The sequence below is a fragment of the Sciurus carolinensis genome, chromosome 2 (assembly GCF_902686445.1).
Source record: "Sciurus carolinensis chromosome 2, mSciCar1.2, whole genome shotgun sequence".
NCBI lineage: Eukaryota > Metazoa > Chordata > Mammalia > Rodentia > Sciuridae > Sciurus > Sciurus carolinensis.
In genome coordinates this window covers 151,274,106-151,286,663 of record NC_062214.1, presented here as the reverse complement: position 1 = coordinate 151,286,663, position 12,558 = coordinate 151,274,106, and the positions used below count along the sequence as shown (strand labels likewise).

General features: G+C 38.8%; 1 protein-coding gene across 3 annotated transcripts in view; it reads left to right on the top strand.

The window, feature by feature from the left end:
* Window positions 1-498: 498 nt before the first annotated feature.
* The window catches only part of Map4k5 (mitogen-activated protein kinase kinase kinase kinase 5), a 99,050-nt gene continuing 86,990 nt past the window's right edge, over window positions 499-12,558 (top strand). For 2 of the 3 annotated variants that reach the window (XM_047539044.1, XM_047539042.1), the window contains exons 1-2: window positions 499-710; window positions 935-1,151. In XM_047539044.1, the coding sequence (XP_047395000.1) occupies window positions 1,044-1,151 (108 nt within the window). In that variant the 5' untranslated portion in view covers window positions 499-710; window positions 935-1,043. The remainder of the gene's footprint in view (window positions 711-934; window positions 1,152-12,558) is intronic. The other variant, XM_047539043.1, reaches the window with a different exon arrangement.

Here is a 12,558-nt window from a genome sequence, read left to right as displayed (position 1 = left end):
GGACAGGTTGTGCGGGTGAGCAGTGCAGCCTCAAACTGGTACCACTGGGAATGGTTTGCAAAACCGGAAGGTGCAGTAGGGTGTGCCGCGGCTGAGTTAACCTGGCACTCCCCCACCTCCTTCCCCAGCGCCCCACTGCCGGGTTACTTCTGGCCCAGTATCCTCAACACACCTTTTACTGAACTTTTAAGTGCTGCGTTTCCATTGCCCTCGTGCCCGCCCTTCTCCCTCTGCCCGTCACCTTCCAAGTTTACCTGAAGAATCTGGGGACGGTCCGGTGGAGGTAGGTTGGCCCACGATTGCCCAGGGGTGTCCTTAATCTCTGTGAGCGGGAGAGAAAATCTAGGCTCCGCAAAGACGCGCGGGGCTGGGGGGCGCGGCGGTGCGGTCGAGCGGGTGTCGTGCCCTCCACAGGCCTCAGGGCGGCACTCTGGTCCCGCGGCCGACGCGCTCGGGCGGGCCGCTGGGCGCCGACCCACGCTGGCCGGGAACGTGTCTCCCGGTGACGCAGCCCCGGGTGGGGAACGTGGTGCGGCGGCGACCGTACGCGCCTCCTCGGTCTTGGAGAGGACGCGCGGAGCAACGGGCGGGTGGCGGCGGCGGCGCGAGACCCGGAGTGGCGGGCCGGCGCGGGGAGAAGGACGCGGGCGCCGTCGAGGAAGTAGGGCCCGGACGCGGCGTTCAACAAAGAGCGGGGCCGCCCCTCTCAGGTACTGAGCCGGCGGCCCTGGGCCCGCGGACGGCAGGCCGGGCCGGGCAGCGGCTGGCGGCCCGGGAGGGGGAAGGGCCGCGGCGCGAACGGGGCTGCGGGGCGGCGGGACCTCTCCGGGCCCGCTGGTCCTCGGCTCCCGCGGGACGGAAGGGAAGGCGCTGGGCCGCTTTCTTTGGGTTGGAGCCCGCGACGCCGACCTGCCTTTGCTGGTCCCTCGTGCAGGCGGAGCTGCTGGCTGAGGCTCCATGTTGGGAAGCGGCGCCGCTTGTCCTCATTAGCGGGAATCGGGGCGCCTCAGGCAGAGCCGGCGGGGGCCGGGCCCTGAGCGAAGATGGAGGCCCCGCTGCGGCCTGCCACGGACATCCTGAGGCGGAACCCGCAGCAGGACTACGAGCTCGTCCAGAGGGTCGGCAGCGGCACCTACGGGGACGTCTACAAGGTGAGGCCGGCCGGGCCCTTTTCCTGCGTTCCGTCGGGTCCCGGGAATAGGGACGCCTTCTGGCCAAGTATGGGGAACCGGGAGGATGCTTTCATTGTTGCATTTTGGGGAGGAAGCGACCGGGTTTCTTTTTACTCAGTTCACAGCACCCCTAAGTTCATGGCTTAGTACTATTGCTATCAACAAACAGAACTAACCAAACTTGCAAACCACCAGTGTACTTCTTGTGGTTTTAAAGCATAGTTAGGGTAGTGAAGAAGGTTCCAGCGTTAGCATGGAAAAATTCTTCGTGGAAGGTGGCGAGACAGGAAAGAATATTGACATTAAAACATATGCATTAAAAATTTTTGTTTTAATGGATGAGCTTGACTTAAAAAAAAAAAGCCATATGAAACCCTGTCTCTAAATTGTAACTGTAAGCAGTCTAATATTGAGTAAAAAATAACGTGTGTACAAACATTATCCCATGTAGAAAGATGCTTTCTTTGGTAGAAGTTTTATCATTTGTATCTGATGATTTGAAATATGATATTAACTTGTTCGGAGTTTTCCTACTTTTAGCAGTTCCTCTCTTTGGGATTTACAACATCCCATAACCATGAATGGATAAGAACTGGTGTCTTTTTTATTGCACCCTTGTATTTCTTAAGACAAATGGTGAGGGTGACTTACTCTTAATTTAGGATTAAAAAAAATCGTAGAGAAGCAAATCAGTTTACTAAGTCAGCTGAGTTTTTGATGGGTCAAAAGGAAAGAAATTGAGATTGCATTGGGTTTTTGTTCGGTTTCAAAAAGGGAGCATTAATGCAACACAAATATTTATTAAGGGAAGTTTCTTTGCTTTATATATTGGATTCTGATCATGTGATATGTAGCCCATTATTCCACACTGCAATCCTGCATATAACTGAATTGGCCTTGTGTCATAGGGGTAATTAACTAGTAAATTCTTCTGGTTTGTGTACTTGTTTTGCACAGGTGGTAATATGGAAGGAAAACATCCCTTCTTCCTACTTATTTGCTATTGTTTAATTTCCTCCCTATTAATAGTAACAATTCAAGGTGGTTCAGGATAGCTCTAGCACTGTTTTTTTCTACTGAGATGAACTCTAATGAAAGTTTTTTATTTCTTAAACGGGCATTTGAGTCTTTATACTAGGCCCTGTTCCAGGTGCTGGGTTGATGAATTGTGAGCAAGGTCCTAGTTCTTGCCTTATGAATATCTTTGAATTCAAAATGCATGATTGTAACAGAATCCTCCTCTTTATCTAAAATTAGATGTAATTAGTTCTTAATTGTTTACCCATGGATTAGCCATTTTGTGGAATTCCTCTTCAAAAATTGAAATTCAAAAAAGAAAAAGAGAAATTGAAATTCCTGTTTGCCTTCTCAGTCTCGTATTTTAGTCATCTTTGTCTGATTCACTGTGTATTAGAACAGTACAGTTCATGTTAATTATACAGTTGTCTAAATTTCAATTCTTACATATTTTTTCTTTACTACAAGAAAATTTGAAGAGAGTGTCTTCCCCACAAAGATCCAAAGTGCTGTACCTTTTTTCTTTATAGATATAGCAAATAAAGCAACTATCGGGGGCAGGATTTTGTTCTTGTCAGGGAAAGCAAAGATTACATTAAAGGGGCAGCGGATGCTTAATTTTTACCCTGATGCCTCCCTGTTTTGTGCCTCTCTTCCACAACTAACCAGAGAATCTGAGAGACTAAATATTTATCATACCCCATCTTCACACCCCCACAATCCCCTGCCTTCACAGTCATGCTCACACTTAACCTGTTTGCACTCTAGGCCAGCCTGTGTTTCCTAAAACATCCTTAACACATCCATGTCTGCTTGTCTTTTACTTTTCTTTATTTAATTACCTGGAATCTTCTCCCTCTGCCATTTCCACTGGTTGCTATCTTCCCTATGCATGAAAGTCTTACTCAAATTCCCCAGCAAGTTCCAGCCCCTGTGTATTGTTCCTTAAACATAATAAGCATCTTCCCACTTTTGTGCCTTTGTTCTGGCTATTTCCTCTACTCTTTAGAGTATCTCTTCCTAGACAGCTACATGACTTGCTTCCTTCCTCCCCCCTTTTTTTTAAAACACCCTTTCCATCTCTTTTTCCTACTTTATTATTAATTTTTGTCCTTACCACTATCTAACATAATGTTTCACTCATATTTTCTTATCTGTCTTGTTCTAATAACATACTTTAGGAGGATATATTTGTCTTGTTCATTACTCTGGCATAGAGTAAGTGCTTCCTAAAACCTTGGTGAATGAATAAATGACTTAGTGAATCTGTTACCTAGTTCTCTGAGCATCTGCTTTTGCCGTCAAAACAGTTAAGTTAGCATTTATTCTTGCAATACTTTTTGTGATACCTATCTTTGTATTTTTATTACAAATATCAAAAATTTGAGTTCTCTGGGAAAATATTTCTGAAAAAGTATTTTGTAGTATGTGCTATGTCAGTGATCTAAGTCCTGTGGAATTTTGTCAATTTATATTTCTGTTTAATATGTCTAAAGACATTGAATATTCAGACAGTAGTGCTAAATATTCTAAGTTCTAGGCAGAGTTTTTTTTTTAACTGTTTATTATTGTGCTTGTGATAAGTTGAAAATTCTAGGAAGTTTTAAAGGTATTTTCAACCCATGACACAAACTGGTAAAATAATTACAGTGAAAAATAATGAAACTAATTAGTCACCATTATACTTGATATTATCCCCACTTTTTTTTTTTTTACACTTGAGAAATATTATGAAGCAAGAATTTTTAAAGGATTGTAACTTTGAGACTCTAAATTATTTTTACATTGTTCAAAACCACGGATCCCTTCTGAAGTTCCTGTCTTTCCTGAGAATCCTCAAGAGGGGAAACCTCAATCTTAAACTGACTGTTCCTTGGTTGAAAGAAGAGAAATGTAAAGATTCTTTTAGATAAATGGACTTAATCTTTGAGGTCAACAGCAGGAAATGGTGGAGGGGAAAAAAAACAAAGAGAAAAGGAATGTGGTAGATGATGAATGGATTAAATTTCAACTGAGCAAATTTTATTTGTAATTACTGTAAAATTTTAAACATGCTAACAGGAAGGGAAACCCTGGAGATTTAGTGTCTCTACGACTGTACACAGTGATGGAGAACAATTGTATCATGTTAACAGTCACAGTCAACGGTGTAAGTTGTTCAGTCAGTCATTATTCGGTTTTGTACAGTTTTGTTTCGAGCCTAGGGTTCAGAAAAATTCTAGGAACCTTTTTTTTTCTTTTAATTTTTGTGGAATATCAATTTAGAGTGGGCAATTCCATATATTTTTACTTTTATTGCTTTTCCGACTGATTTTAAAGCTTGACATGATTAGTTCCAGGAGAACAGGAATATCTCTTGCACATCATTGTGCTATGGCAAGTACGTAGATACTTAATAAGTATTTATTGAATGACATTAATAGTAGAAGATTACCCAGAGATAAAAACTGTTAATGAATTAGTATCATTTATTTCAGACTTTTTTTTCTAAATGTTTCTAAATTAGTATGTTTCCAAAATGGCTTTTAATTTGTGATGGGAATCATGGTGTTAGCACCTTTTTCTACTAGATTGGAATGACCACTGTTTTTGCTAGTCATTAAATGTTTTTCAAAAATACTATTTTTGAAGGATCCATTGAATGAACCTTCATTTAATCATCCTAGGTTTCATATTTGCTATTTCAAATTTTTAAGATTTTTTGCAGCTAATATCATTTGTGTAGAAATCTCTGTCTTGTAGTCATGTGCTTCTGTGGGTTCCTCTAGATGCTAGATGAGCTAAGTCTGCTGTCATGAATTCCTCCTTTATATGTGCCCTTTTTTTTCTCTCTCTCTCAAACCAACAGTCACAATTCTGGAATGATTTTAGGCACTTTGAAACATACCCTAGGATCCCCTTGTAAGGAAACAAAGCTTGATACATCACAACATTCCTGTAAGTGTTCATTATTTAAGAAATATTTATTGAGTGCTGACTGAGTATTAGGGTGTGGAAATGCAGACATGAGAAAGAGAAAATACACTTATCAACAAGGAACATATAATTTAATCAGGAAAATAGACATGTAAACAGTCATAATTTGGTAAGTGCTATGGCAAAAGTAGAAGAATTGCTCGACTGTGTTTATTAGGGATGAGAGAAGGAAGGAGAGAAGAGCAAATCAAGAAAGATTTACAGAAAAAAGAACAGTAATTGAATTTTTTAAAATGCAGGGTGGTTCTAGGTGGATAAGATGGGAGAAGATATTCCAGACTGTGGAATGGTATGTGCAGACACCTGGAGGCTTGAGAAACCATGATAAGTTTGAGTGATATGCATCTTCATTCCAGGTTCCATGTGACCAAACCTGGTGGAGATGTCTAAACAGAGAACATAAGCTGATTCCTGGCAGGAAAGGACCAGATAATGGACCTCATATGTCATGTCAAAAAATTTGGACATTTTCCTATAGACTAAAGAAACACATTAGATGGAACTCTTTCTTGGTGTAGAGCATGGATTATAAAAAGTGACTAGAAGTATAAAACTCGGTTTCTGAATAATCTGTTGAGTGCTTATGTAAGCATAAACTTAGGCACTGATATAGAAGATGAAAGAAAGGGATAGATTTGAATCAAGCTTAGAAGATGATCAAAGATACCTGGGGATCAGTAGGGGAAAGATGGGTAATTAATGATGTTTAGAATTTCTGACTTGAGTAGCTCAATTTGAGCTATCAGCAAAGTTAGGATATACCAAATTTGTGGGGTCTGGATTTTGTGTTTGGTTTGGACATAAGGTAGTCCCTAAGTGGATGTCTAATGGGCAGTAGGAAATGTAGCTCTGGACTAGGAGTATATGTTTAAGAGTCATCTTTACTTTATGGGGTGGTACATGTGACATACAGGTGAGGTCACCCAGAAGAGTTTATGGAAGAGCTCAGGGAAGGATATAGTCTTAAAAGGAAGAGAGAGAATAATATGTTGAAGGTTTCTGAGAAGAAACGCAGGTATGAAGAATTCCTTCCATAGGAACCAAGTTTCAAGAGCTCATCTCTATCATCTCCTGCCTTCATTTTTATTCCTATCTGCTCTGACTTCATTGAGGAGCACAGTCTTCCAAAAATGGAAATCTGAGGTTCCCAGAATGACTTTATTCACAGACTAAAGTCTTACTGATGGACTGGGGCTGTGGCTCAGTGGCAGAGCATTTGCCTAATACATGTGAGGCACTGGGTTCAATCCTTAGCTCCGCATACAAAAATAAAAAATAAAATAAAGGCCATCTACAACTACAAAACAACGAAAACAAAACAAAACAACCCAAAATTTAAAGTCTTACTGACTTGCCTTTTAGGGTCCAGCCTCTCCCAAACTCTAGCCAAACTGAACTTCTTCCAGTTCTTGATATGCTCTCTACTCTCTGTCCTTCGGATTTTTGCCTATTTCCTTTTCCTAGAAGACTCTTTTTCTGCCTCTTCTCTTCAGGTTTCTGTTTAAACATTGCATTTCCAAGGAGGTCTTTTCTATCCCTATCCATATCTATCTGATGTATGTTTTCATAACTCTTGTGTATTTTTTATCATGATACTTATGATCATCACTGATTATTTTTGCTTGTCAGTGTTCCTGCTAGATTCAAACCACATATGCACAGTGACCTTAAGTTTACTACTGAATCAGCTGGCCTAGCATAGTGCTAGCATATAGTATGTGCTTAATAAATACATGTTGAAGGAGTGAACAACAGGGTGGTCATGTGAGGAAGGAGTTTAAAGGATTCGGTAAGAGTTGAAGTATGACTGGTAAGCAAAGAAATAGAGGAAATGTATACTGCTCCTTGAAGCAGCTTAGCTATACGAGGAAAAAGAAGAGGCATGCAGATATTTTTTCCGATTTTTTTTTTCCTTTCATTGAGATTGAATGATTATACCATTCAGTTATTCCAGGTATTCAAGAGAAGTATCGAGTTTAGAGAAGGACTTCTGCAAAGAAAAAAATTAAGAAAAGGAATCCAAAGGAATTAAATATTTAGACAAAAGGTAGGAGGTAAAACTTGCAGAGATTGTTAGGGACTACAGTAGGAGATCAATGTAAAATCTCCCTCTCTCTCTGAAGTAGAGCCTTCTTCATTGGTTCCCAGCCCCATGTATTCCCCTGTGAGCATTGTTAGGTGAGGCACGTTGATGAGTACGGAAAGGTGTTGAAGAACTGGGATGACAGGGTGCAAAGGAATATTCAACATCCAGCCAATATTTCTAGAGGGCCTCTATGTGACAGACACTATCCTGGGACATTCATCAAGTAAACAAAGTGGACAAAGATTATTGTCTTCATGGAACTGGTTTTCCAGTGGGGGACAATAACAGTAGATAATTTGTGTAATATGTTAGAAAGAGGTGAAGGATGAATAAAGAAGAAAAAGTTGAACATGTTAATGAAGATCAGAAATGGGGGAGGCAGGTGGGGAAATTATTAAGGATGGTCAAGATAAGCCTCACTGAAAAGATTAGATCTGAGCAAAAAAAGGCTTGAAAGAGGTGAGCGAGGAAATAGCCAAGTGGATACCTGAGTAATCAGAGGAAGTCTTAAATATCTACTTTATTGAATCTCCTCAGCCTGGGCCTCCCCTAAATTGCAGACTTTGGGGCAGGCACAGAACTAAGATGTAGACATTGCTGTCACTGCATCTCTTTGGTGCAGGACCACAGCTGATTGTGGTTTTTAATCAAATTAAATTCAGCAGTTGAGAGTGGTTTACCAAGTCCTGTGTCACTTTTTTAAAGTATGATTGGGTAAGCAAAGGTTATGTAACTTTCTATTGTTTTTGTCCAACAGCATTCTGCAATCTTTAAATTCCATTAGAATTTAAATCAAAATGCCTAATGGCCCCATTTGAGAAGTTGATAGAGAATGGATGTATATAGTACTGGTTAATCTCTGACAGCTGATATCAAAACATCACCCACTTTCTTGTTTTTTGGTAGTATCACAGTTGCACTGTTTCCTTTCTGTGTCTTTGTCATCTGACATTATGAGAGACTTTTGGTTTTCATATTGGGATGAGAGTGAATAGGAAAAACAGGTTAATAATGAAGCTAAAAGATAAAAATTCTTGCTTCAAAAATCTTAAATTAGGGGTGGGGAGATAGCTCAGTTGGTAGAGTGCTCGCCTCACAAGCACAAGGCCCTGGGTTCAATCCCCAGCACCACAAAAAAAAAAAAAAAAAAAAAAAAAGAAAGAAAGAAAAAAAATCTTAAATTACATTTTTATTAAGCAAATGGATGTCTTAATGAAAGTTATTTAAATAGAGATTATATTGAGATTGTTGTATAAGGTTGTTATAAAATAAAATGTTTTATTAGGATGAAATGATGCTTTTCCTAGAACATTTTTCCTCTTCTTCCATCTTCTTTTCAGGTTTCTGTTAAAGCTTTATATTTTCAGAGAGACCTTTTCTGTCCCTTAGATACATATCCATCTGCTGTATGTTTTCATAGCTCTGGTACATTTCTTATCATGATACTGTTTTATAAGTCATTTAGTTAAAATCTTATTTAGCATTTATTTTTCTTACAGTTCAGAAGTAGGCTTATTTTGTGACTGTCTAAAAAGGGAACATATGAGGCATGCCTGTAGTCATAGCTATTCCAGAGGCTGAGGCACGATGATCACCTGAACCCAGGAGTTTGAGACCATGCAATATGGCATGACCTCATCTCAAAAAAAAAAAAAAAAAAAAAAAAGAGAGAGAACATGGTTCTGATGGTGGATATGAAACTCTGGATCATAGCTGGGAGCTGATTCTTGTACCGCTCCTTTCTACTTTTGTAGAAATGTTGTAAAAATTATAAAGGACTTTTAAAGTGCTTTGAGCTTAGTAAAGTTAGACCTAAAATAGTGCCATCACCTACTACAGTTGTACAGATTCTAGCTGTAGAATTGACTTGTGGATTCACTTAAAACCTCAGACTTTGAACACATCTAGTCTCTTTTTTATAGTCAAATGTTTCACTTTGATCATCCCTTTTAGCATTTTTGATAAAAATGAATGGGATAGAATGCAAATTGACTTTGATTTTTTTCCAGTTTTACTTTCCAAATTTAAAAAGTGTCACTTCTAAACTTTAAATTGTGGTTCTTAGATCAAGAACACAGGAAGAGAAACATGAAGCTTATTAACAAGTGATACTTGTATTTTCAGGGCTTCATTGTGAGTTTGAGAACTTAGTTCAAGATCAGATAAATTGGAGCAGGCACTGTCACTTGGCAGTACTGGATCATTTTAAGTATTTGTCCATGTTAAGAGTATTTTTAGAAGGTAGATGCTTTCTAGTTATGTGAAATACTATTCAAGTTAGGGTAGATGAATCTCTGAAAAGGGCAAGATGAATTTAGGCCTAGCCTGGCTCTTTTTCTGTAAAATATCTTAATTTCCCACAGAGATTTTGAAATGATTTGGAAGCCCATCTGATAGCCAGGTCTATCCTGGTAGGTGTTTAGGCCCATGAGTCATACTGGCCCCCACCTTCCAACCTTTTCATAAAAATAAAATCAGATTAAAATGACTAAGAGTGACTAATGTTTGCATAACCCTCTCATAATCAGTATATTATTTCTTTCTCACAATAATCCTCTGAGATAGATGAACAGATTGGTTGTCATCTCTACTCTACCCAAGAAGAAACTTACTACTGCTCTGGATCTATCTTCTGACTTGATAATTTCTGTTTTTTCTGTTATCTTAAGCTGCCTTGGGACTGCATCTTTAAAATCACTGCTTAACACTTAAATACACAGCTGTTAACACAGTGCCTCGCACATTATAAGCTCTTTATACATGATGGTCAGATGAGGCTTGCACTGAGAACTGAGGGATTCTGTGGACTGATCTGAATATGCATAGAAACTTTAGGTTTCAGCACCAATTTCCAGAGGTACTTTTCCCTGGTTTTTAACTGGTCATTTCTCTTAGTTTTCTAGTTCAAGCCCAGGCTTGATTTTGATTTGCTTTTACTATTGAGATGACCTTGCTTGATAGCTGCCCTACAGTGTAAATAATGAAAAATGGAAACTGTCCTGTTTCTGGGTGACTTCTCTTGTCCTCATTTTGTTAAAAATTTGGACAGGATTTTACGGTTATTGTTACTTTGACTAAGTGCTATAGGATAGGTTCTATGATGCTATTATAAATTAAGATAAGCAAAATGCTAATTATTACAGGCATACAGAATAACCTATCTTCTGTAGCACTAGTTTTTTGTTGCCTCTAATTTAAGGAAAACAGGACTGCCTGAGCAGGATTGTGGATTCCAACTTTGTCGTGTGAGCCAGTGTTCCTTCTTTCACAAATGCACCCCTGTTTTTAGGTGCCCTGTGCCTTTTACCCCTACATCCCTTCTCTCATCAGAATCTTCTAATTTGGTGTGAGCATGACTTAATATATTTTTTAAAGATGTGACTTTTAACGAATTATTAATAACTTTTGCATTTTAAGCTTTCTAGCTCTTGATAATGATATGTGGTAGAGGTGCCTAGGTCCCTTACCAGATGTTTCTCTAGAAATAATTTCCTGCTGTTCTTCCTGCAGTAGCATAGGTTTGTAGATGGGATTCATTTGCTTATGTTCGCCTCTCCCTTCCTTGCCTTGTTATAAATAACCTTTTTTAAAAAAATACATTTAAAGTAATATATGTTCATTTTAGAAAACTATGATATGGGAACAAGTGAAAAATTACTTATGCCTCCTTTATCAAAAGGTAAACATTGGGGCTGGGGATATAGCTTAGTTGGTAGAGTGCTTGCCTTATAAGCACAAGGCCCTGGGTTCAGTCTCCAGCACCAACAAAAAAAAAAAGATAAACATTGTCTCTTTCTAGACTTTTGGAAATTTCATATTAAGGATCTAAACATTAAACATAGTATAGATATGAATTATATAGATATATTTGATAATGTGTTTTTTAAGCAATGTATCACAACTTTTCATATTAGTAAATATACATATTTAGTATTTGTGTATGTCATATGGTTGTATAATCTATTATCTATTTCCCTATATTAGAAAAAATGCTGTGATTAGTATCTTTAAGCAGATTCTTTTCTTATATCCTTAATTGTTTAAGTAAATTTCTAGAATTGTTTTTTAAGTTGTTTTAAAGTTTTAGTGGATTTTGACAAATTTTTCTTTTTTAAAATTTGTTCTAGTTAGTTATACATGACAGTACAGTGCATTTTGATACATACATAAATGGAGTATAACTTCTTATTCTTTTGGTTGTGCATGATATAATTAAGGCATGCTTAACTACACCAGTCGTGTAAGCATATAGGCACATAGGGTAATAATGTCCAATTCATTCCACTTCCTTCCTACCTTCTACCCACTTCCCTCCCTCCCCTCTGTCTAATCCAAAGTATCTCTATTCTTCCCTAGCCTCTCCCCATGTGAATTAGCATCTGCATATCAGAGAAGCCTTTGGAATTGGCTTATTTTGCTTAGCATGATATTCTTTTACTGGCAAATGCCATAATTTCATTCTCCTTTAAGGCTGAGTAATATTCCATTGTGTATATATATACTGTAGTTTCTTTATCCATTCATCTGTTGAGGGACATCGAGGTTGGTTCCATAGTTTAGCTATTGTGAATTGAGCTGCTTTAAACATTGATGTGACTGTGGCACTGTAGTATGCTGATTTTAAGTCCTTTGGGTATAAACTGAGGAGTGGGATAACTGGGTCAAATGGTGGTTTTATTCCAGGTTTTCTGAGGAATCTCCTTACTGCTTTCCACAGTGGTTATACCAGTTTGCAGTCTCACCAGCAATGTATAAGTGTACCTTTTCCCTCAGATCCTTGCCAACATTTACTGTTGCTTATATTCTTGATAATTGCCATTCTGACTAAAGTGAGATGGAATCTCAGTGTAGTTTTGATTTGCATTTCTCTGATTGCTAGACATGTTGCACATTTTTTCATTTATTTGTTGATTGATGTATTTCTTCTGTGAAGTGTCTGTTCAGCTCCTTAGCCCAGTTATTGATTGGGTTATTATTATTATTATGATGATGATTTTGGTGTTAAGAGTTTTGAGTTCTTTATGTATCCTGGAGATTAATGCTCTGAGATGCATGTGGTAAAGATTTTCTCCCATTCTGTAGGCTCTCTCTTCACGTTATTGCTTCCTTTGCTGAGAAGAAGCTTTGAGTTTGAATCCATCCCATTTATTGAATCTTGATTTTACTTCTTGCACTTTAGGAATCTTGTTAAGGAAGTCAGTTCCTAAGTCAACATGGTGGAGATTTGGGCCTACTTTTTCTTCTCTTAGTCACGGGGTCTTTGGTCTAATGCCTCAATCTTGATCTACTTTGAGTTGAGTTTTATGC